The sequence below is a fragment of the Bombina bombina genome, chromosome 4 (assembly GCF_027579735.1).
Source record: "Bombina bombina isolate aBomBom1 chromosome 4, aBomBom1.pri, whole genome shotgun sequence".
Taxonomy (NCBI): domain Eukaryota; kingdom Metazoa; phylum Chordata; class Amphibia; order Anura; family Bombinatoridae; genus Bombina; species Bombina bombina.
In genome coordinates this window covers 406,717,377-406,744,337 of record NC_069502.1, presented here as the reverse complement: position 1 = coordinate 406,744,337, position 26,961 = coordinate 406,717,377, and the positions used below count along the sequence as shown (strand labels likewise).

Genomic DNA, 26,961 nt, shown 5'->3' with positions numbered 1-26,961 from the left:
AGAATTTTAGTTGTGTCTTGTGTAAGGAACTGTCTAATTTTAGATATGTTTTTAAGGTGGAAGCGGCAGGATTTAGCCAAGGACTGAATGTGAGGAGTGAAAGAAAGATCTGAGTCAAGTGTGACCCCAAGACATCGGGCATGCAGGTTAGAGGTAATGATGGAGTTGTCAGTTATAGAGAGATTGGGGGTGGAGATTTTGAAAGAAGGGGGAAAATAAGGAGCTCAGTTTTGGAGATATTTAGCTTGAGGTAGTGAGAGGACATCCAGAAAGATATGTGAGAAAGACAGTAACACGGGTTAGCAAGGAAGGAGATAGGTCTGGTGTAGAGAAGTAGATTTGGATGTCTTCGGCATACAAACGATATTAGAACCCCCCCTGGGACTTTATTAGGGAACCTAATGATGACGTGTAGATTGAGAAGAGAAGGGGACCGAGGACAGAGCATTGCGGTACCCCAACAGAAAGTGGTGACGGGGTAGAGGAGGCCCCAGAGAAGGCTACACTAAAGGTACGGTTTGACAGGTAGGAAGAGAACAACGAAAGGGCTGTGTCACAAATGCCGAAGGATTGGAGGGTTTGGAGCAAAAGAGGGTGGTCAACAGTATCAAAGGCTGCGGACAGATCAAGGAGGATAAGCAGAGAGAAGTGGCCTTTTGATTTTGCTGTAAGTATGTTGTTGGTAACCTTAATGATTGCTGTCTCTGTGGAGTGATGGGGACGAAATCCAGATTGCAGTGGGTCAAGGAGGGAGTTTAATGTAAGGAAATGGGATAGGCTTGCATATACTAGCTTCATGGCCCTGTACAAAAACACACACACACACACAAAGCACTACATGCACCCACCTATTGAATTTCCATAGAAACATTTAATTCTCAATCATTGTGGCTATTTAATTGGGCCAAGCTATTACAAATATGTATTGAAATTTGTTTACAATCTACATATAAAAATAATAAAATTAAATAATATGTGATATGGTAATGCTTTTATAAATCATTAAGTTATCTATGCTGGACCATGAGTGACAGGAAATCAAGCACTGCCATCATACCAGATGGGTGGGATGAAAAGAACATTAAAAACACAAAGAAATAGAAATATCATAAATTAGTATAGCAGATGAAAGGGAAAACAATACAAAATAAAACTAATCTGTTAAAAGGGACATGAAACCCAAAAATGTTCTTTCATGATTTAGACAGAGAATACAATTTTAAATAACTTTCCAATTTACTTCTATTATCAAATTTACTTCATTCTGTTGGTATCCTTTGTTGAATGCACTACTGGGAGCACAACTACGCTCATAGAACCAAAAGATTTTTTTGTGAGATTACAAACAATTTTCTGTCAAACTGTCATTTAGTAAACACATGACAAGCGTCTACTTTTTTGCTTCTCCCTCAGGGCCTGACAAAACCTCCCTGGCATGGAGAAAAACCACACAAAATCTGAGATTATTTTTTAGACCTTGTACTGTAATGTAGGAGTCTCTATTTCACATAAAGAAAACCACATAGCAAATTTCTCAAGATAAAATTAGTGTTTCAACATTTTATTTAATTTTTTATTTTAAAAGACCTCGCAATACCAACAAGACTTTTAAGAATTTCTCGTCTGAGAGGCAAGGTTTTGAATATCAGGCCCTCAGTCATCGATAATCTTGATCCACACTAAGCAGTGTTTAGACTGTACATCTTTGAAGTAGCTATGATTTTGCATTAAATCCCAGTGAATGAAAAAAGTTTGTATAAATGCGTTTATAAAATGAAAGATTTAAGAAAGATAGGAACATGATATATTGTTTTGGATCATTGTATATCTACACAGTACACATTCAGTATTCTCCACAGAGAATGTAGCTAGTTTGGTGGCATTATGATGTAGCTGATTGGGGGCGGTGTTACACTGTTACTTAAGATATCCAAAGAAGAAATGAATTGCATAATTCAACATAAATTGTTTTAATGATAATTTGTGCAACCAACACTGAAAAAAATAATATATTTATATATCTTGCAGTTTTCTTTACATGTAGATTAACACATGAAAATGCAACATGCCGTTCTGCAATGAACATTTAATATTGAATAAATGTTTAGCGCAGAAATGGAATGCTACATCTTAAAGGGCCACTAAACCCAAAATCTTTCTTTCATGATTCAGATAGAGAATAGGAATTTAAACAACATTAAAATTTACTTCCATTATTTATTTTGCTTCATTTTTTAAATATCCTTAGTTGAAGAAATAGCAATGCACATGGTGAGCCAATCACACGAGGCTTCTATGTGCAGCAACCAATCAGCAGCTAGTGATCATATCTAGATATGCTTTTTATCAAAGAATATCAAGAGAATAAAACAAATTAGATAATATAAGTAAATTTAAAAGATGTTTAAAATTGCATTCTCTTTCTAAATCAGAAAAGAAAAAATGAGGGTGGCATGTCCCTTTAATATACATTTGAAGATAACTGCAGCAGATACACAAACACACTTGGAAAGTTTCTAAAAAGCTTCTAATCAAAATCAATAATTACATTTAAATTAAAAAACAATACATCATACTTACAGATTTTAAAATTTCAGATCTTCTTTTTGATTGTAGTACATTGATCTACAAAGACAATTATGCAACATTTATGCATCTAGCATTGATGTGTTATGTATAAGCAGTTAATTACATTTTAAAGCAAAATTTTATATATGCAAAGGAGTATGAATTCACATGAGTTTTAGATCATTGCTCACTACTATCCTAAACACTGATTACGCTATCAATTTCTACCACTGCAACAAAACATTTCGACTAAATCAGAGGTGGTGATCAAAATAAAATATATTAAATGTAGTTTAATTTCTATCTGGTGCACACACCTGGTGGAAATGCACACACAGCACGCAATGATAACCGTTCAGACAGACACTTGTATAAACTTAAAATATAACTAAAGGAATGCAGGATCTTTCTGCTATTTTCTTACCTTTTCCAATGAAAGAGCTTCATTTAAGAGACATTAACCCCTTAACGACCAAGGATGTACAGGGTACGTCCTACAAAAATTGTCACTTGATGACAAAGGACATACCCTGTACATCCTCAGGGGTTTCAAGCGGTGGAAGCGATTGTGAGGTATTGCAGTGATGCCTTGATATTGAGTGGGTGGGAGCCATTGCAGGGAGGCGGGTGAGCGGCCCATCGCTGGATCACTTCCTGATCCTCTATATCTGGTGCACGCTAGTGATTGGGATCGTGCGCTAGTACATTAACAAATGCATTGAAAATTATGGGATGGAGGGAGAGCGAAAGGGGGGGAGTTAATAAATGTTAAGAAAGGGATCTGGGAGGCGGCAGCTACACAACAGAAAACTGTCTCTTTTGCCAAACAAAAAACGCAAACAAAAAAAAAACAACTTTTTTTTTTAGCAAACTGTACTGGCAGACAGCTGCCAGTACCCAAGATGGTGGCAAAAAGGCAGAAGGGGGAGAGAGTCAGGGAGGTTAGGGGCTAAGGGGGGATCCAACACTGCATAATTTAAATATATAAATTATATATATATATATATATATATATATATATATATATATAAAAATATATACACACACACGTACATATACACACACATACACACATGGTACTGGCAGTACTTAAGATGGTGGTCACAATTGAGAGGTGGGGGGAAAGAGAGCTGTTTGAGGGGTCAAGGAGGGATCAGGGGGTGGGATATGTCTACACTAAAGCTAAAATTAACCCTACAAGCAACCCAATTAACCATTTTACTGCTGGGCATAATACAAATGTGGTGCGCAGCGGCATTTAGCGGCCTTCTAATTACCAAAAAGTTATGGCAAAGCTATAAATGTCTGCTATTTCAGGAACAGAGGGGATCCCAGAGAAGCATTTAAAACCATTTGTGCCATAATTGCACAAGTTGTTTGTAAATAATTTCAGCGAGAAACCTAATTTTGAGGAAAAAAAATGGTTTGGAAATAGCAAAGTGCTACTTGTACTTATTGCCCAATAACTTGCAAAAAAAAGCAAAGAAAAACATAATTTATGTAAGAACTTACCTGATAAATTAATTTCTTTCATATTAGCAAGAGTCCATGAGCTAGTGACGTAAGGGATATACATTCCTACCAGGAGGGGCAAAGTTTCCCAAACCTCAAAATGCCTATAAATACACCCCTCACCACACCCACAAATCAGTTTAACGAATAGCCAAGAAGTGGGGTGATAAGAAAAAGTGCGAAAGCATAAAAAATAAGGAATTGGAATAATTGTGCTTTATACAAAAAAATCATAACCACCACAAAAAAAGGGTGGGCCTCATGGACTCTTGCTAATATGAAAGAAATGAATTAATCAGGTAAGTTCTTATATAAATTATGTTTTCTTTCATGTAATTAGCAAGAGTCAATGAGCTAGTGACGTATGGGATAATGACTACCCAAGATGTGGATCTTCCACGCAAGAGTCAATAGAGAGGGAGGGATAAAATAAAGACAGCCAATTCCGCTGAAAAAAATCCACACCCAAAATAAAGTTTAAATCTTATAATGAAAAAAACTGAAATTATAAGCAGAAGAATCAAACTGAAACAGCTGCCTGAAGTACTTTTCTACCAAAAACTGCTTCAGAAGAAGAAAACACATCAAAATGGAAGAATTTAGTAAAAGTATGCAAAGAAGACCAAGTCGCTGCTTTGCAAATCTGATCAACCGAAGCATCATTCCTAAACGCCCAGGAAGTAGAAACTGACCTAGTAGAATGAGCTGTAATTCTTTGAGGCGGAGTTTTACCCGACTCAACATAAGCATGATGAATTAAAGATTTCAACCAAGATGCCAAAGAAATGGCAGAGGCCTTCTGACCTTTCCTAGAACCGGAAAAGATAACAAATAGACTAGAAGTCTTTCGGAAATTCTTAGTAGCTTCAATATAATATTTCAAAGCTCTAACTACATCCAAAGAATGTAATGATGTCTCCTTAGAATTCTTAGGATTAGGACACAACGAAGGAACCACAATTTCTCTACTAATGTTGTTAGAATTCACAACCTTAGGTAAAAATTTAAAAGAGGTTCGCAACACCGCCTTATCCTGATGAAAAATCAGAAAAGGAGACTCACAAGAAAGAGCAGACAATTCAGAAACTCTTCTAGCAGAAGAGATGGCCAAAAGAAACAAAACTTTCCAAGAAATTAATTTAATGTCCAATGAATGCATAGGTTCAAACGGAGGAGCTTGAAGAGCCCCCAGAACCAAATTCAAACTCCAAGGAGGAGAAATTGACTTAATAACAGGTTTTATACGAACCAAAGCTTGTACAAAACAATGAATATCAGGAAGATTAGCAATCTTTCTGTGAAAAAGAACAGAAAGAGCAGAGATTTGTCCTTTCAAGGAACTTGCCGACAAACCTTTATCCAAACCATCCTGAAGAAACTGTAAAATTCTCGGAATTCTAAAAGAATGCCAGGAAAAATTATGAGAAAGACACCAAGAAATGTAAGTCTTCCAAACTCGATAATATATCTTCCTAGCTACAGATTTACGAGCCTGTAACATAGTATTAATCACAGAGTCAGAGAAACCTCTTTGACTAAGAATCAAGCGTTCAATCTCCATACCTTTAAATTTAAGGATTTGAGATCCTGATGGAAAAAAGGACCTTGTGACAGAAGGTCTGGTCTTAACGGAAGAGTCCATGGTTGGCAAGAGGCCATTCGGACAAGATCCGCATACCAAAACCTGTGAGGCCATGCTGGAGCCACCAGCAGAACAAACGAGCATTCCTTCAGAATCTTGGAGACTACTCTTGGAAGAAGAACTAGAGGCGGAAAGATATAGGCAGGATGATACTTCCAAGGAAGTGACAATGCATCCACTGCTTCCGCTTGAGGATCCCTGGATCTGGACAGATACCTGGGAAGTTTCTTGTTTAGATGAGAAGCCATCAGATCTATTTCTGGAAGTCCCCACATTTGAACAATCTGCAGAAATACGTCTGGGTGAAGAGACCATTCGCCCGCATGTAACGTTTGGCGACTGAGATAATCCGCTTCCCAATTGTCTATACCTGGGATATGAACCGCAGAAATTAGACAGGAGCTGGATTCCGCCCATACCAGTATTCGAGATACTTCTTTCATAGCCAGAGGACTGTGAGTCCCTCCTTGATGATTGATGTATGCCACAGTTGTGACATTGTCTGTCTGAAAACAAATGAACGATTCTCTCTTTAGAAGAGGCCATGACTGGAGAGCTCTCAAAATTGCACGGAGTTCCAAAATATTGATTGGTAATCTCACCTCCTGAGATTCCCAAACCCCTTGTGCTGTCAGAGACCCCCAAACAGCTCCCCAACCTGTCAGACTTGCATCTGTTGAAATTACAGTCCAGGTCGGAAGAACAAAAGAAGCCCCCTGAACTAAACGATGGTGATCTGTCCACCACGTCAGAGAGTGTCGTACAATCGGTTTTAAGGATATCAATTGAGATATCTTTGTGTAATCCCTGCACCACTGGTTCAGCATACAGAGCTGAAGAGGTCGCATGTGAAAACGAGCAAAGGGGATCGCGTCCGATGCAGCAGTCATAAGACCTAGAATTTCCATGCATAAGGCTACCGAAGGGAATGATTGTGACTGAAGGTTTCGACAAGCTGAGATCAATTTTAGACGTCTCTTGTCTGTCAGAGACAGAGTCATGGACACTGAATCTATCTGGAAACCCAAAAAGGTTACCCTTGTCTGAGGAATCAATGAATTTTTTGGTAAATTGATCCTCTAACCATGATCTTGAAGAAACAACACAAGTCGATTTGTATGAGATTCTGCTAAATGTGAAGACTGAGCAAGTACCAAGATATCGTCCAAATAAGGAAATACCACAATACCCTGTTCTCTGATTACAGACAGAAGGGCACCGAGAACCTTTGTAAAAATTCTTGGAGCTGTTGCTAAGCCAAACGGCAGAGCCACAAACTGGTAATGCTTGTCCAGGAAAGAGAATCTCGGTAACTGATAGTGATCTGGATGAATCGGAATATGCAGATATGCATCCTGTAAATATATTGTGGACATATAATGCCCTTGCTGAACAAAAGGCAGGATAGTCCTTACAGTTACCATTTTGAATGTTGGTATCCTTACATAACGATTCAATATTTTTAGATCCAGAACTGGTCTGAAGGAATTCTCCTTCTTTGGTACAATGAAGAGATTTGAATAAAACCCCAGCCCTTGTTCCAGAATTGGAACTGGCATAATTACTCCAGCCAACTCTAGATCTGAAACACATTTCAGAAATGCTTGAGCCTTCGCTGGATTTACTGGGACACGGGAAAGAAAAAATCTCTTTGCAGGAGGCCTTATCTTGAAGCCAATTCTGTACCCTTCTGAAACAATGTTCTGAATCCAAAGATTGTGAATTGAATTGATCCAAATTTCTTTGAAAAAACGTAATCTGCCCCCTACCAGCTGAGCTGGAATGAGGGCCACACCTTCATGTGGACTTGGGAGCTGGCTTTAGTTTTCTAAAAGGCTTGGATTTATTCCAGACTGGAGATGGTTTCCAAACTGATACCGCTCCTGTTGATGAAGGATCAGGCTTTTGTTCCTTATTGTGACGAAAGGAACGAAAACGATTAGTAGACCTAAATTTACCTTTAGATTTTTTATCCTGTGGTAAAAAAGTTCCTTTCCCTCCAGTAACAGTTGAGATAATAGAATCCAACTGAGAACCAAATAATTTATTACCCTGGAAAGAAAGGGAAAGCAATGTTGACTTGGAAGACATATCAGCATTCCAAGTTTTAAGCCATAAAGCTCTTCTAGCTAAAATAGCTAGAGACATATACCTGACATCAACTCTAATGATATCAAATATGGCATCACAAAAAAAGTTATTAGCATGTTGAAGAAGATTAACAATGCTATGAGAATTATGATCTGTTACTTGTTGCGCTAGAGCTTCTAACCAAAAGGTTGAAGCTGCAGCAACATCCGCTAAAGATATAGCAGGTCTAAGAAGATTACCTGAACATAAGTAAGCTTTTCTTAGAAAGAATTCAATTTTCCTATCTAAAGGATCCTTAAAGGAAGTACTATCTGCCGTAGGAATAGTAGTACGCTTAGCAAGAGTAGAGACAGCCCCATCAACCTTAGGGATTTTGTCCCAAAACTCTAATCTGTTAGATGGCACAGGATATAATTGCTTAAAACGTTTAGGAGTAAATGAATTACCCAAATTATTCCATTCCCTGGAGATTACTTCAGAAATAGCATCAGGGACAGGAATCCTCTATTTCTAATGCAATTAAGACTTCTTGAAGTAAAGAACGAATAAATTCCATTTTGAATAAATATGAAGATTTATCAGCATCAACCTCTGAGACAGAATCCTCTGAACCAGAGGAACCATTATCAGAATCAGAATGATGATGTTCATTTAAAAATTCATCTGAAAAATGAGAAATTTTAAAAGACCTTTTACGCTTACTAGAAGGAGGAATAACAGACATAGCCTTCTTAATGGATTTAGAAACAAAATCTCTTATATTAACAGGAACACTCTGAGTATTAGATGTTGACGGAACAGCAACAGGTAATGTAACATTACTAAAGGAAATATTATCTGCATTAACAAGTTTGTCATGACATTCAATACAAACAACAGCTGGAGGAACAGCTACCAAAAGTTTACAGCAGATACACTTAGCTTTGGTAGATAAAGCACCAGGCAGCGATTTTCCAGTAGTATCTTCTGACTCAGTGTCAATCTGGGACATCTTGCAATATGTAATACAAAAAACAACATATAAAGCAAAATTGATCAAATTCCTTAAATGACAGTTTCAGGAATGGGAAAAAATGCCAGTGAACAAGCTTCTAGCAACCAGAAGCAATAAATAATGAGACTTAAATAATGTGGAGACAATAGTGACGCCCATATTTTTAGCGCCAAAAAAGACGCCCACATTATTTGGCGCCTAAATGCTTTTAGCGCCAAAATTGACGTCACATCCGGAACTCCGACATCTTTGGCGCAAAAAAATCATCAAAAATGACGCAACTTCCGGCGACACGTATGACGCCGGAAACAGAAAAAAAATTTGCGCCAAAAAAGTCTGCGCCAATAAAATGAAGCATTTTCAGCCCCCGCGATCCTAACAGCCCACAGGGAAAAAGTCAAATTTTAAGGTAAGAAAAAATTATTTATTTATTCATATGCATTATCCCAAATATGAAACTGACTGTCTGAAATAAGGAACGTTGAACATCCTGAGTCAAGGCAAATAAATGTTTGAATACATATATTTAGAACTTTATATAAAAGTGCCCAACCATAGCTTAGAGTGTCACAAAAATAAGACTTACTTACCCCAGGACACTCGTCTACATGTAGTAGAAAGCCAAACCAGTACTGAAACGAGAATCAGTAGAGGTAATGGTATATATAAGAGTATATCGTCGATCTGAAAAGGGAGGTAAGAGATGAATCTCTACGACCGATAACAGAGAACCTATGAAATAGACCCCGTAGAAGGAGATCATTGAATTCAAATAGGCAATACTCTCCTCACATCCCTCTGACATTCACTGCACGCTGAGAGGAAAACCGGGCTCCAACCTGCTGCGGAGCGCATATCAACGTAGAATCTAGCACAAACTTACTTCACCACCTCCATAGGAGGCAAAGTTTGTAAAACTGATTTGTGGGTGTGGTGAGGGGTGTATTTCTAGGCATTTTGAGGTTTGGGAAACTTTGCCCCTCCTGGTAGGAATGTATATCCCTTACGTCACTAGCTCATGGACTCTTGCTAATTACATGAAAGAAATGTAAACATTGGATATTTCTTAACTCAGGACAAAATTTAGAAACCATTTAGCATGGGTGTTTTTTGGTGGCTGCAGATGTGTAACAGATTTTGGGGGTCAAAGTTAGAAAAAGTGTTTTTTTTTTTTTCAATTTTTTCATCATATTTTATCTTTAGATATTTGTATCATTAGAAAGTCCATTTAATGGTGAGAAAAAAAAGGTATATAATATGTGTGGGTACAGTAAATGAGTAAGAGGAAAATCACAGCTAAACACAAACACCGCATAAATGTAAAAATAGCCCTGGTTCCAAACGGTAAGAAAATTGAAAAATGGTCTGGTCACTAAAGGGTTAAACTTAAAATGTTATTCCCCATAAAAAGTTTAATTATGCATATGGCATAAAAAAAAAAATAATAATAATAAAAAAAAAAATACAAAATAAATAAATCATGATTTCAGGATGTCAAGGATAAAAATTCTCTTATCTGTGTGCCCTTTAAAAATGAAATCTGCACCATTTTTCTAAAGAAAAAACAGAATTTATGCTTACCTGATAAATTACTTTCTCCAACGGTGTGTCCGGTCCACGGCGTCATCCATTACTTGTGGGAATATTCTCTTCCCTAACAGGAAATGGCAAAGAGCACAGCAAAAGCTCCCCATATAGCCCCGCCTCAGGCTCCGCCCCCCAGTCATTCGACCGACGGTTAGGAGAAAAAAAAAGGAGAAACTATAGGGTGCCGTGGTGACTGTAGTGTATAGAGAAAACAGAATTTATGTTTACCTGATAAATTACTTTCTCCAACGGTGTGTCCGGTCCACGGCGTCATCCTTACTTGTGGGATATTCTCTTCCCCAACAGGAAATGGCAAAGAGCCCAGCAAAGCTGGTCACATGATCCCTCCTAGGCTCCGCCTTCCCCAGTCATTCGACCGACGTAAAGGAGGAATATTTGCATAGGAGAAATCATATGATACCGTGGTGACTGTAGTTAAAGAAAATAAATCATCAGACCTGATTAAAAAACCAGGATGGGCCGTGGACCGGACACACCGTTGGAGAAAGTAATTTATCAGGTAAACATAAATTCTGTTTTCTCCAACATAGGTGTGTCCGGTCCACGGCGTCATCCTTACTTGTGGGAACCAATACCAAAGCTTTAGGACACGGATGATGGGAGGGAGCAAATCAGGTCACCTAGATGGAAGGCACCACGGTTTGCAAAACCTTTCTCCCAAAAATAGCCTCAGAAGAAGCAAAAGTATCAAATTTGTAAAATTTGGTAAAAGTGTGCAGTGAAGACCAAGTCGCTGCCTTACATATCTGATCAACAGAAGCCTCGTTCTTAAAGGCCCATGTGGAAGCCACGGCCCTAGTGGAATGAGCTGTGATTCTTTCAGGAGGCTGCCGTCCGGCAGTCTCATAAGCCAATCTGATGATGCTTTTAAGCCAAAAAGATAGAGAGGTAGAAGTTGCTTTTTGACCTCTCCTTTTACCAGAATAAACAACAAACAAGGAAGATATTTGTCTGAAATCCTTTGTAGCATCTAAATAGAATTTTAGAGCACGGACAACGTCCAAATTGTGTAACAAACGTTCCTTCTATGAAACTGGATTCGGACACAAAGAAGGTACAACTATCTCCTGGTTAATATTTTTGTTGGAAACAACCTTCGGAAGAAAACCAGGCTCAGTACGTAAAAACCACCTTATCTGCATGGACCAGATAGGGCGGAGAACACTGCAGAGCAGATAACTCAGAAACTCTTCTAGCGGAAGAAATTGCAACCTAAAACAAAACTTTCCAAGATAATAACTTAATATCTATGGAATGTAAGGGTTCAAACGGAACCCCTTGAAGTACTGAAAGAACTAGATTAAGACTCCAGGGAAGAGTCAAAGGTCTGTAAACAGGCTTGATTCTAACCAGAGCCTGAACAAACGCTTAAACGTCTGGCACAGCTGCCAGCCTTTTGTGAAGTAAAACAGATAAAGCAGAGATCTGTCCCTTCAGAGAACTCGCAGAAAATCCTTTCTCCAAACCTTCTTGTAGAAAGGAAAGAATCTTAGGAATTTTTATCTTGTTCCATGGGAATCCTTTAGATTCACACCAACAGATATATTTTTTCCATATATTATGGTAATTTTTTCTAGTTACAGGCTTTCTAGCCTGAATAAGAGTATCTATTACAGAATCTGAAAACCCACGCTTTGATAAAATCAAGCGTTCAAACTCCAAGCAGTCAGTTGGAGGAAAACCAGATTCGGATGTTCGAATGGACCCTGAATAAGAAGGTCCTGTCTCAAAGGTAGCTTCCATGGTGGAGCCGATGACACATTCACCAGGTCTGCATACCAAGTCCTGCGTGGCCACACAGGAACTATCAGGGTCACCGAAGCCCTCTCCAGATTGATCCTGGCTACCAGCCTGGGAATGAGAGGAAACGGTGGGAATATATAAGCTAGGTTGAAGATCCAAGGTGCTACTATTGTATCCAATAGAGTCGCCTTGGGATCCCTGGATTTGGACCCGTAACAAGGGACCATGAAGTTCTGACGAGAGGCCATCAGAACCAAGTCTGGAATGCCCCATAATTGAGTTATTTGGGCAAAGATTTCCAGATGGAGTTCCCACTCCCCCGGATGCTCCTCCATCGCCAGGGAACTCCTTGTTACCCCCTGATGGTTGATATATGTAACAGTCGTCATGATGACTGATTAAAACCTTATGAATTTTGCCTTTGCTAGTCGAGGCCAAGCCTTGAGAGCATTGAATATCGCTCTCAGTTCCATTATGTTTATCAGGAGAAGAGAGTCTTCCCGAAACCATAGACCCTGAGTTTTCAGGGGTTCCCAGACCGCGCCCCAGCCCACCAGACTGGCGTCGGTCGTGACAATGACCTATTCCGGTCTGCGGAAGCTCATTCCCTGTGACAGGTTGTCCAGGGTCAGCCACCGACGGAGTGAATCTCTGGTTATTTGATCTACTTGTATCGTCGGAGACAAGTCTGTATAATCCCCATTCCACTGTCTGAGCATGAACAGGTGCAATGGTCTTAGATAAATTCGTGCAAAAGGAACTATGTCCATTGCCGCAACCATCAAACCTATTACTTCCATGGACTGCGCTATGGAAGGAAGAAGAACAGAATGAAGTACCTGACAAGAGCTTAGAAGTTTTGATTTTCTGGCCTCTGTCAGAAAAATCTTCATTTCTAAGGAAACTATTATTGTTCCCAAGAAGGGAACTCTTGTTGACGGGGACAGAGAACTTTTTTCTATGTTCACTTTCCACCTGTGAGATCTGAGAAAGGCTAGGACAATGTCCGTATGAGCCCTTGCTCTTGACAGAGACGACACTTGAATCAGGATGTCGTCCAAGTAAGGTACTACTGCAATGCCCCTTGGTCTTAGCACCGCTAGAAGGGACCCTAGTACCCTTGTGAAAATCCTTGGAGCAGTGGCTAATCCGAATGGAAGTGCCACAGGTAATGCTTGTCCAGAAAGGCGAACCTTAGGAACCGAAAATGTTCCTTGTGGATAGGAATACGTAGGTACGCATCCTTTAAGTCCACCGTGGTCATGAATTGACCTTCCTGGATGGTAGGAAGGATCGTTCGAATGGTTTCCATTTTGAATGATGAAACCCTTAGAAACTTGTTTAGAATCTTGAGATCTAAAATAGGTCTGAATGTTCCCTCTTTTTTGGGAATTATGAACAGGTTGGAGTAAAAACCCATCCCTTGTTCTCCTAATGGAACAGGATGAATCACTCCCATGCTTAACAGGTCTTCTACACAGTGTAAGAATGCCTGTTCGAAGATAATTGAGACCCGTGGAACCTTCCCCTTGGGGGTAGTTCCCTGAATTCCAGGAGATAACCTTGAGAAACTATTTCTAGCGCCCAAGGATCCTGAACATCTCTTGCCCCAGCCTGAGCAAAGAGAGAAAGTCTGCCCCCCACCAGATCCTTCCCAGATCGGGGGCCAACACTTCATGCTGTTTTGGTAGCAGTGGCAGGTGACTTGGCCTGCTTACCCTTGTTCCAGCCTTGCATCGGCCTCCAGGCTGGCTTGGTTTGAGAAGTATTACCCTCTTGCTTAGAGGGTGTAGAATTTGAGGCTGGTCCGTTTCTGCGAAAGGGACGAAAATTTGGCTTCTTTTTAGCCTTAAAAGACCTATCCAGAGGAAGGGCGTGGCCCTTTCCCCCAGTGATGTCTGAAATAATCTCTTTCAAGTCAGGGCCAAACAGTGTTTTACCCTTGAAAGGGATGTTAAGCAAAAGCGCTCTGCGCGCCACGATAGCAAACCCTGAATTATTCGCCGCTAATCTAGCTAATTGCAAAGCGGCATCTAAAATAAAAAAGAGTTAGCCAATTTAAGAGCTTGAACTCTGTCCAAAACCTCCTCGTACGAAGATTCTTTATTGAGCGACTTTCCTAGTTCTTCGAACCAGAAACACGCAGCTGTAGTGACAGGAACAATGCATGAAATTGGTTGTAGAAGGTAACCTTGCTGAACAAACATCTTTTTAAGCAAACCCTCTAACCTTTAATCCATAGGATCTTGAAAGCACAACTATCTTCTATAGGAATAGAAGTGCGTTTGTTTAGAGTAGAAACCGCCCCCTCGACCTTGGGGACTGTATGCTATAAGTCCTTTCTGGGGTCGACTATAGGAACTAATTTCTTAAATATAGGGGGAGGACAAAAGGTATGCCGGGCCTTTCCCACTCCTTATTTACTATGTCCGCCACCCGCTTGGGTATAGGAAAAACATCGGGGGGCACCGGAACCTCTAGGAACTTGTCCATCTTACCTAATTTCTCTGGAATGACCAAATTGTCACAATCATCCAGAGTAGATAATACCTCCTTAGGTAGTGCGTGGAGATGTTGAAATTTAAATTTAAAAGTTACAATATCAGGTTCTGCTTGTTGAGAAATTTTCCCTGAATCTGAAATTTCTCCCTCAGACAAAACCTCCCTCCTGGCCCCTTCAGATAGGTGTGAGGGTATGTCAGAACAGATATCATCAGCGTCCTCTTGCTCTTCAGTGTTTAAAACAGAGCAATCACGCTTTCTCTGATAAGTAGGCATTTTGGAAAAAAATGCATGCAATAGAATTATCCATTACAGCCATTAATTGTTGTATGGTAATAAGTATTGGCGCACTAGATGTACTAGGGGCCTCTTGTGTGGGCAAAACTGGTGTAGACACAGAAGGGGATGATGCAGTACCATGCTTACTCCCCTCATTAGAGGAATCATCTTGGGCAATATCATATCTATGGCATTATTATCCCTACTTTGTTTGGACATTATGACACAAATATATCACATATATTTAAATGGGGAGACACATTGGCTTTCATACATATAGAACATCGTTATCTGATGGTTCAGACATGTTAAACAGGCTTAAACTTGTCAACAAAGCACAAAAAACGTTTTACAATAAAACCGTTACTGTCCCTTTAAATTTCAAACTGAACACACTTTATTACTGAATATGTGAAAAAGTATGAAGGAATTGTTCAAATTTCACCAAAATTTCAACACAGTAACTTAAAGCCTTAAAAGTATTGCACACCAAATTTGAAAGCTTTAACCCTTAAAATAACGGAACCGGAGCCGTTTTTACATTTAACCCCTATACAGTCCCAGGTATCTGCTGAGACCCAACCAAGCCCAGAGGGGAATACGATACCAAATGATGCCTTCTATAAGCTTTTTCAGTGGTTCTTAGCTCCTCACACATGCATCTGCATGCCATGCTTTCCAAAAACAACTGCGCATTAGAGGCGCGAAAATGAGGCTCTGTCTATGACTAGAAAAGGCCCCCAGTGAAAAAGGTGTCCAATACAGTGCCTGCCGTTTTTATTAAAACAATCCCCAAGATTTAACAACTATTAAAAGTAATAATCTGCCAAATATACTTAGTAAAGTAATCGTTTTAGCCCAGAAAAATGTCTACCAGTTTTTTAAGCCCTAATGAAGCCCTTTATTCTTTTACTTAAACTAAGAAAATGGCTTACCGGTTCCCATAGGGAAAATGACAGCTTCCAGCATTACCGAGTCTTGTTAGAAATGTGTCATACCTCAAGCAGCAAAAGTCTGCTCACTGTTTCCCCCAACTGAAGTTAATTCCTCTCAAAAGTCCTGTGTGGAAACAGCCATCGATTTTAGTAACGGTTGCTAAAATCATTTTCCTCTTACAAACAGAAATCTTCATCTCTTTCCTGTTTCAGAGTAAATAGTACATACCAGCACTATTTTAAAATAACAAACTCTTGATTGAAGAATAAAAACTACATTTAAACACCAAAAAACTCTAAGCCATCTCCGTGGAGATGTTGCCTGTACAACGGCAAAGAGAATGACTGGGGAAGGCGGAGCCTAGGAGGGATCATGTGACCAGCTTTGCTGGGCTCTTTGCCATTTCCTGTTGGGGAAGAGAATATCCCACAAGTAAGGATGACGCCGTGGACCGGACACACCTATGTTGGAGAAAGAAATTTTTCAAACCTGATTAAAAAAAAACCAGGGCGGGCCGTGGACCGGACACACCGTTGGAGAAAGTAATTTATCAGGTAAGCATAAATTCTGTTTTCTCCAAAATTGGTGTGTCCGGTCCACGGCGTCATCCATTACTTGTGGGAACCAATACCAAAGCTTTAGGACACGGATGAAGGGAGGGACCAAATCAGGTTACCTAAACGGAAGGCACCACGGCTTGCAAAACCAAAAATAGCCTCCGAAGAAGCATAAGTATCAAATTTGTAGAATTTGGCAAAAGTGTGCAGAGAAGACCAAGTCGCTGCCTTACATATCTGATCAACAGAAGCCTCGTTCTTGAAGGCCCACATGGAAGCCACAGCCCTAGTAGAGTGAGCTGTGATTCGTTCAGGAGGCTGCCGTCCGGCAGTCTCATAAGCCAATCGGATAATGCTTTTCAGCCAGAAAGAAAGAGAGGTAGAAGTAGCTTTTTGTCCTCTCCTCTTACCAGAGTAAACGACAAACAAAGATGAGGTTTGTCTAAAATCCTTTGTTGCTTCTAAATAGAACTTTAAAGCACGAACTACATCTAAATTGTGTAACAAACGTTCCTTCTTTGAAACTGGATTCGGACACAGAGAAGGAACAACTATTTCCTGGTTAATATTCTTGTTGGAAACAACTTTCGTAAGAAAACCAGTCTTAGTACGCAAAACGACCTTATCTGAATGGAACACCAGATAAGGTGGATCACACTGCAAAGCAGATAATTCAGAAACTCTTCTAGCAGAAGAAATAGCAACCAAAAACAGAACTTTCCAAGATAGTACCTTGATATCTATGGAATGTAAAGGTTCAAACGGAACCCCTTGAAGAACTGAAATAACTAAATTTAGACTCCAAGGAGTCATGGGTCTGTAAACAGGCTTGATTCTGACCAAAGCCTGTACAAAAGCTTGTACATCTGGCACAGCTGCCAGTCGTTTGTGTAACAAGACAGATAAAGCAGAAATCTGTCCTTTTAGAGAACTCGCTGACAACCCTTTATCCAAACCTTCTTGGAGAAAGGAGAGAATCTTAGGAATTTTAATCTTACTCCAGGAGAATCCCTTGGATTCACACCAACAGATATATTTTTTCCATATTTTATGGTAAATCTTTCTAGTCACAGGTTTTCTGGCTTGGACCAGAGTATCTATCACTGAATTTGAAAACCCACGCTTGGATAAAATCAAGCGTTCAATTTCCAAGCAGTCAGCTGCAGAGAGATTAGATTTGGATGTTCGAATGGACCTTGTACTAGAAGATCCTGTCTCAAAGGTAGCTTCCATGGTGGAGCCGATGACATATTCACCAGGTCTGCATACCAAGTCCTGCGCGGCCACGCAGGAGCTATCAGAATCACAGAGGCCTTCTCCTGTTTGATCCTGGCTACGAGCCTGGGAAGGAGAGGGAACGGTGGAAACGCATAAGCTAGGTTGAACGACCAAGGCGCCACTAATGCATCCACTAGAGCCGCCTTGGGATCCCTGGATCTGGACCCGTAGCAAGGAACCTTGAAGTTCTGACGAGACGCCATCAGATCCATGTCTGGAATGCCCCATAATTGAGTCAACTGGACAAAAACCTCCGGGTGGAGTTCCCACTCCCCCGGATGAAAAGTCTGACGACTCAGATAATCCGCCTCCCAGTTGTCTACTCCTGGGATGTGAATTGCAGATAGATGGCAGGAGTGATCCTCCGCCCATTTGATGATCTTGGATACCTCTCTCATCGCCAAGGAACTCTTTGTTCCTCCCTGATGGTTGATGTAAGCTACAGTCGTCATGTTGTCTGACTGGAATCTTATGAATCCGGCCTTCGCTAGTTGAGGCCAAGCCCGGAGAGCATTGAATATCGCTCTCAGTTCCAGGATGTTTATCGGGAGAAGAGACTCTTCCCGAGACCATAGACCCTGAGCTTTCAGGGAATCCCAGACCGCGCCCCAGCCTAATAGACTGGCGTCGGTCGTGACAATGACCCACTCTGGTCTGCGGAAACTCATTCCCTGAGACAGGTGATCCTGGGTCAACCACCAACGGAGTGAGTCTCTGGTCATCTGGTCTACTTGAATCTGTGGAGACAAATCTGCATAGTCCCCATTCCACTGATTGAGCATGCACAGTTGTAATGGTCTTAGATGAATTCGAGCAAAAGGAACTATGTCCATTGCTGCAACCATTAATCCTACTACTTCCATGCACTGAGCTATGGAAGGCTGCAGAATAGAGTGAAGAACTTGACAAGCGTTTAGAAGCTTTGACTTTCTGACTTCTGTCAGGAAGATCTTCATTTCCAAAGAATCTATTATTGTTCCCAAAAAGGGAACTCTTGTTGACGGAGACAGGGAACTCTTTTCTACGTTCACCTTCCACCCGTGAGATCTTAGAAAGGCTAGGACAATGTCTGTATGAGCCTTTGCCTTGGAAAGAGACGATGCTTGAATTAGAATGTCGTCTAGATAAGGTGCCACTGCAATGCCCCTTGGTCTTAGAACCGTCAGATGGGACCATAGCACCTTTGTGAAAATTCTGGGAGCAGTGGCTAACCCGAATGGAAGAGCCACGAACTGATAATGTTTGTCCAGAAAGGCGAACCTTAGGAACTGATGATGATCTTTGTGGATAGGAATATGTAGGTACGCATCCTTTAAATCCACGGTAGTCATATATTGACCCTCCTGGATTGTGGGTAAAATTGTTCGAATGGTTTCCATTTTGAACGATGGAACTCTGAGAAATTTGTTTAGAATTTTTAAATCCAGAATTGGTCTGAAAGTTCCCTCTTTTTTGGGAACTACAAACAGGTTTGAGTAAAACCCCTGACCTTGTTCCACAGTTGGAACTGGGTGTATTACTCCCATCTTTAACAGGTCTTCTACACAATGTAAGAATGCCTGTCTCTTTATTTGGTCTGAAGATAAGCGAGACATGTGGAACCTTCCCCTTGGAGGAAGTTCCTTGAATTCTAGAAGATAACCCTGAGAGACTATTTCTAGTGCCCAGGGATCCGGAACATCTCTTGCCCAAGCCTGAGCAAAGAGAGAGAGAGTCTGCCCCCTACTAGATCCGGTCCCGGATCGGGGGCTACCCCTTCATGCTGTCTTGGTAGCAGCAGCAGGCTTCTTGGCCTGTTTACCCTTGTTCCAGCCTTGCATTGGTTTCCAAGCTGGTTTAGCCTGGGAAGCGTTACGCTCTTGTCTAGAGGCTGCAGAGTTAGAAGCCGGTCCGTTCCTGAAATTGCGAAAGGAACGAAAATTGGACTTATTCTTAGCCTTGAAAGGCCTATCATGTGGGAGGGCATGGCCCTTCCCCCCAGTGATGTCTGAAATAATTTCTTTCAATTCTGGCCCAAAAAGGGTCTTACCTTTGAAAGGGATATTAAGCAATTTTGTCTTGGAAGATACATCCGCCGACCAAGACTTTAGCCAGAGCACTCTGCGCGCCACAATCGCAAACCCTGAATTTTTCGCCGCTAATCTCGCTAATTGCAAAGCGGCATCTAAAATAAAGGAATTAGCTAACTTAAGTGCGTGAATTCTGTCCATGACTTCCTCATATTGAGTCTCTCTATTAAGCGACTTTTCTAGTTCATCGAACCAGAAACACGCCCCCGTAGTGACAGGAATAATGCACGAAATTGGTTGGAGGAGGTAACCTTGCTGAACAAAAATCTTTTTAAGCAAACCCTCCAATTTTTTATCCATAGGATCTTTGAAAGCACAATTGTCCTCAATGGGAATAGTCGTGCGTTTGGCTAGGGTAGAAACTGCCCCCTCAACCTTAGGGACTGTTTGCCATGTGTCCTTCCTTGGGTCGACCATGGGGAACAATTTCTTAAATATAGGAGGTGGGACAAAGGGTATGCCTGGTTTTTCCCACTCCTTATTCACTATGTCCACCACCCTTTTAGGGATCGGAAAGGCATCAGGGTGCACCGGGACCTCTAAGAATTTGTCCATCTTGCACAATTTTTCTGGAATGACGAAAGAGTCACAATCATCCAGAGTAGATAGCACCTCCTTAAATAATGCGCGGAGATGCTCTAACTTAAATTTAAACGTCACAACATCAGGTTCTGCCTGTTGAGAAATTCTTCCTGAATCTGAAAGTTCTCCCTCCGACAAACCCTCCTTCACTGCCACTTCTGACTGGTGTGAGGGTATGACAGATAAACTATCGTCAGCACCTTCTTGCTCCACTGTATTTAAAACTGAGCAATCACGCTTTCTCTGAAATGCTGGCATTTTGGATAAAATATTAGCAATAGAATTATCCATTACTGCCGTTAATTGTTGCATAGTAACAAGCATTGGCGCGCTAGATGTACTAGGGGTCGCCTGCGCGGGCATAACTGGTGTTGACACAGAAGGAGAGGATAATGAACTATCCCCACTACCTTCATTTGAGGAATCATCTTGGGCAACCTTATTAAATGTGACAGTACTGTCCTTACTTTGTCTGGACGCTATGGCACAATTATCACATACATTTGAAGGGAAGACCACCTTGGCCTCCATACATACAGAACATGTTCTATCTGAAGGTACAGACATGTTAGACAGGCTTAAACAGGTTAATAATGCAAAAAAAACGTTTTAAAACAAAACCGTTACTGTCTCTTTAAATGTTAAACAGAGCACACTTTATTTCTGAATGTGTGAAAAACTATGAAGGAAATATCCAAAATTTTCACCACAGTGTCTTAATGCTTTAAAAGTATTGCACCCCAATTTTCAAGCTTTTAACCCCTTAAATGAGGAAACCGGAGCCGTTTAATCAAATAACAATTTTTAACCCCACTACAGTCCCAGCCACAGCGTTTGCTGCGACTTCACCTGTCCTTAGGAGTTATACGATACCAAATTAAGCCTTCCAGGAACGTTTTCAATGATCACCAGTGTCACAAATATCTCAGGATTCGGCTGCTAAGGAGTTAACTTTGTGTAGCTTGCACTCAAAACAGTTATTTGTTTTCAAGAAGAATTGTGTTTGTATTTTCTTTGAAGTGCCAGAACCCCCTAAATAGCCACCAAATGTTAGTGTGTATGCATTGGGTCATAAAGTCACTGAAACTCTTAGTCACAGAGATACACAGGATAAAGTTTATGGCTTAAGCTGTCAATAGAATGCCTGATGCAAAACAGGCTCTTCATTACAAAAACTGACCAGGTCACTGACAGGACATTATGTACATATGTGGGTTAAAAGTGTTATAACCTTAACGGCAGGTAAATATGACAACCTATGGCATATTTGATATCAAAACGATTCTCCCAATAAAACTAAAAAGGTTCTAAATATGTAAATATAGAAATTTCTTACCTAGCAGGAATGATAATGGATTGTATAAATTCAGGCAAGAAATTAGTCTATTGAAGGTTGTAAAGACAGGGGGGTTTCTTAGCCCGCCCAGAAGGGTGTGGTTAAGCAACCTTATCTCTGAAAAGTAGGGTTTAAGAATCTTATTTTTTAACAATAAGATTGTCATTCTTACAAGGGGAGCTGCTGTACAGAAGTAAGGAGCCATCATTTTCATGCCAGCCCCTGGCGCATATCTTGAAGACTAGGAAAGTATTCAATTCTGTTTTTCTCCTTTTTATTTTAAAATACTGTTTGCGTGTGTAATTTTATTTGTAACAACTTTTTATTAATAATGCATTGTGCATAATATTTTTGACATAATAAATAATTCCTTTATTAAGTTTGGCCTTTGTCTAATAATTGAACTACGTTACTGAAAGGACTGGAATATTAGAACTGTATAATTTTAGGTTATTTTCTGCTAAATTGTATTTCTAGAGTTAATGTGTAAAGTCTGGGGTTTTCCTTAAGATTTTCCCTTTAATAAATTTTAAGTGGTGGCAGCATCTGAGCTATAGGATGGTTGGTTTAGTGTGGGTGACATTAAAAGGGAGTTTAGGGCATTTCTCTTACGTCTAGTACAGACTAGGGAGTGGGATTAACTCTTGCACCCACTAAACTGAATCACAAGCTTGCCTGGTGTGGCTAGATTGTGACCTGTTGGTGACAGAAAAGGGGGCTGAAAACCCTTTCTGTGCCAAATAAGTGACTGGCGCAGGGTTGGATAACCTTGGGTCGTCACAAATTGGTGGGCAGCGGTGTAGATCATTTTTTTTATTATTAGATTTTAGTGCTTGTGGATTTGCTAGTGTGAAAATCCCGGTACTAAAAGAAATTGTTTCTTACAATTTCCAAAGGCTAAAACTCAGTGCATTATATAGTCACACATTGCAAACAGTCCCCTTCCCTATTCTCTGTTTTTCTTTTCTATTTTATTTTTGCTATGGAAGCATACGAGCAGCGATCTAGAGAGGCACTTATACTCCTATGCCAGGAGCGGGATATTCCAATACGTTCAAAGAACAAAGATTCACTAATACAAGCTCTTGTTGAATATGATAACAGCCAAATCACACCAGTTGAAGTCTCAGGAGAGATGTCTGCAGCTGTGGGCGGTGATTCATCAGGATCTGGGGATCCATTGGACTGTTATTTGCAAACTGTTCTTAAACATATGGGCTCAGTGGATGCAAGTTTGCGCATGGAACTGATTACAAAGTTTTATGAAAGACAGGCTACTGAACGACAGGCTGCCGTGGCTGAGAGGCAGGCGTCTCTGGCAGCTGAGAGACAGGTTGCTGAAAGACAGGCTGCTGAACGACAGGCGGAGAGAGAGTATCAGCTACAGCTTGCACGGTTGGAGAGAGGGATGGTCTCACCTGTTAGTGAACCTAGAGACCCCCCTGCTCCCAGAGTGCGTGCAGAGAATTTTCCCACCCTGGAGAAAGATGGAGATGTGGATGTATTCCTGCGTAGCTTTGAGAAAGTTTGCAGACAGTTCCAGTTGCCAAGGGAGCAATGGGCCAAGTACCTTACCCCTGGCCTGAAAGGTCCTGCACTGGAGGCTTTTGCTGAACTACCCCCAGAGTTTGATCAGGACTATGATTCCATTAAAGCTGCACTACAGAGGAGATACAATCTTACTCCTGAGGTGTACAGGAAAAAATTCCGTTCTCTGCAGAAAGGTTTGTCAGAGAGCTATATTACAGTTGTTGGGAACTTGAGGACAGCCTTTAAACAGTGGGTCAGAGGATTAAAAGTTGCCACTATGGAGGAGCTGGAAGATTTGATTGTGAAGGAACAGTTTATGCAGCTGTGCCCAGCCGGAGTTCAAGAATGGGTTTTAGATCGGAAGCCCATAACAGCATTGGAAGCTGGCGAGCTGGCTGATTTTTACACGGCTAACAGGTCTCCAGAGAATGGGAGGAAATCCTTTTCTAAGGGGGGATCCACCTATAAAGGAGCTGCTGCACGACCCCCCTTCACAAAACCTGCTGTGCCTTTATCCAGTGTTTCTGCTCCCTCTGGGAAAGAAGGGGCAAGTGTTGCATCTGGGCAGGGGGATACCCGTAGATGTTGTGTTTGCAACAAAGTGGGCCACATCAGCTCCACTTGCCCAGAGAGGATTAACTTGGGGCAATCAGCTGGAGGAAGTAATCCCTCAGAAGTACCAGCATCTATTTTGTTTGTTACCTGTCCAGAGGAAAACAACCATGAGAACCTGCAACCTGTGACTGTTGGAGATAAGGTAACCCTAGGGCTAAGGGACACAGGTGCAGAAGTGACTATGGTGCATCCAAAGCTAGTGAACTCTGAGAACATTATCCCTGGAAAGACTCTAGCAGTTAAAGGGATTGGGGGAATGAAACTTGCAGTGCCTATGGCACGTGTATATCTTGATTGGGGAGTGGGGAGAGGTTTAAGAAATGTGGGGGTATCTGAAAATAATCCTAATGATGTCTTACTGGGTACTGATTTTGGTAGATTGTTATCTCTCTATGTGCCTGACAATGCTACATGTGACCTAGTGACATTAGTTGCAGACCCTTATGTGGAAAGGGCTGTGTGTAAAAATGCTCAGAGACATTATAACCAGGAGGGAGGACAGATTGCATGTGTGCACAGGGCTGTGCCTGAACTTGGGGTGTCTGTGCTGAGAGGTGAAGCTGTACGAGGAGATACTGACTGGGGAGAACGACAGACAGACGGTGTGTGTCTTCCTGTACTTAAACCAGCAGTATCGGCAGAATTACCGTTAGCTGTACAGGGTGAGGCTGATGGGGGAGAAAGGCAGATAGACTGTGTGGGTCTGTCTGTGCCTCAACCAAGTTAAGCTGTACGGGAAGAACTTGTCTGTGAGAGAAGGCAGATGAGGGGTGCGTGTCTGTCTGTGATTATTGAATCAGTGGATTCTATAGAAGGAGGTGAGATTGACGGGGGAGAGAATGACTGGGTGACTGGGCCGCTGGATGATGTGTGCCAGTCTCTGCCAGGGACAATTCCGTACCCTGTGAAAAGACACAATAGTTGGGATAAATGGCAGAAGGAAGAAGTGTGCTTGTCTGCACCAGTGTCAAAAGGGTCCCAAATTCTGTGTGATTATGCAAAGTGGCAGACTGACTGTGAGAGAGAACAGGGGGGCAAACTAGCCCACTCTATGACAGAAGCAGCAAAGCCACAGATGTCAGAATGTGTGGGGGAGGAGAGTACAGAATACTCTTTGAGGGACCCCAGAGTGAGTGTGAAAGATTGTGGGTGACAGAGACCCCAGTACCCTCAGCTGTGACCTATAAACAGACTGCACAGGCTAGGGGACAGAGACTGACACAGACTTCAGGCACAGGGGGGAGGAGTACAGAGAAGTGTATTTACACAGCCCCACAGTGCCATTCAGCAAATACACTGATAGATGTGCAGCATCAGTGTCCTCAGCAGGTTCAGCAGTTAGAACGCACAGTGAGGAGGAGGGGGGCAGTTAGTCAACCCCCTACCAACCATAACAGAGTGCAGGAGTACAGGAATTCTACTCCAGTGGGAGGGCAAGAGCCTATGGTAGTTAAGCAGCAACTGACAGCACACAATATGTTTAGAGAGCACACCATAGGTAGCCAGACACTAGGTTTCACAGGCACCTCTGTAACAGGGGATGATGTGTTATTCATGGATAAGATGCAAACCTTATTGGGGGAGGTACCTGCAAAACCCAGAGATGCCATATTCACACAAAAACAGTTGCAGGAGTTTACTGCCAGAGAGGGAGTGTGTGAGATGGTCCATAATGTTCTTGTACTCACGCCCATGAGACAGAACAAACTAGAGGCTGCATGGGAGGGGCCCTGCAATATATTCAATCAGTTGGGTAGAGCAACTAGTGTGTTACTTTTAAAAGGAGGGCATCCTGTTGCCAAAACTGCTAGGTGCAATCTGTCTGGCAATGGTGTTCTCACCGCAAGGGGAAGCTCCTTTTGATACGCATCGGGAGTGGCTCGTAGCCACCCCCTTTTGCGTCTCTTATTGGGGGAGGTGTCACAAATTTCTCAGGATTCGGCTGCTAAGGAGTTAACTTTGTGTAGCTTGCACTCAAAACAGTTATTTGTTTTCAAGAAGAATTGGGTTTGTATTTTCTTTGAAGTGCCAGAACCCCCTAAATAGCCACCAAATGTTAGTGTGTATGCATTGGGTCATAAAGTCACTGAAACTCTTAGTCACAGAGATACACAGGATAAAGTTTATGGCTTAAGCTGTCAATAGAATGCCTGATGCAAAACAGGCTCTTCATTACAAAAACTGACCAGGTCACTGACAGGACATTGGTATATTATGTACATTTGTGGGTTAAAAGTGTTATAACCTTAACGGCAGGTAAATATGACAACCTATGGCATATTTGATATCAAAACGATTCTCCCAATAAAACTAAAAAGGTTCTAAATATGTAAATATAGAAATTTCTTACCTAGCAGGAATGATAATGGATTGTATAAATTCAGGCAAGAAATTAGTCTATTGAAGGTTGTAAAGACAGGGGGGTTTCTTAGCCCGCCCAGAAGGGTGTGGTTAAGCAACCTTATCTCTGAAAAGTAGGGTTTAAGAATCTTATTTTTTAACAATAAGATTGTCATTCTTACAAGGGGAGCTGCTGTACAGAAGTAAGGAGCCATCATTTTCATGCCAGCCCCTGGCGCATATCTTGAAGACTAGGAAAGTATTCAATTCTGTTTTTCTCCTTTTTATTTTAAAATACTGTTTGCGTGTATAATTTTATTTGTAACAACTTTTTATTAATAATGCATTGTGCATAATATTTTTGGCATAATAAATAATTCCTTTATTAAGTTTGGCCTTTGTCTAATAATTGAACTACGTTACTGAAAGGACTGGAATATTAGAACTGTATAATTTTAGGTTATTTTCTGCTAAATTGTATTTCTAGAGTTAATGTGTAAAGTCTGGGGTTTTCCTTAAGATTTTCCCTTTAATAAATTTTAAGTGGTGGCAGCATCTGAGCTATAGGATGGTTGGTTTAGTGTGGGTGACATTAAAAGGGAGTTTAGGGCATTTCTCTTACGTCTAGTACAGACTAGGGAGTGGGATTAACTCTTGCACCCACTAAACTGAATCACAAGCTTGCCTGGTGTGGCTAGATTGTGACCTGTTGGTGACAGAAAAGGGGGCTGAAAACCCTTTCTGTGCCAAATAAGTGACTGGCGCAGGGTTGGATAACC

General features: G+C 41.2%; 1 protein-coding gene across 3 annotated transcripts in view; it reads right to left on the bottom strand.

Annotated features, from left to right (window-relative positions):
* The window catches only part of ACAP2 (ArfGAP with coiled-coil, ankyrin repeat and PH domains 2), a 379,535-nt gene that overhangs the window by 246,403 nt on the left and 106,171 nt on the right, over positions 1 to 26,961 (bottom strand). For all 3 annotated transcript variants that reach the window (XM_053710199.1, XM_053710201.1, XM_053710202.1), the window contains one exon: positions 2,581 to 2,625. In XM_053710199.1, the coding sequence (XP_053566174.1) occupies positions 2,581 to 2,625 (45 nt within the window). The remainder of the gene's footprint in view (positions 1 to 2,580; positions 2,626 to 26,961) is intronic.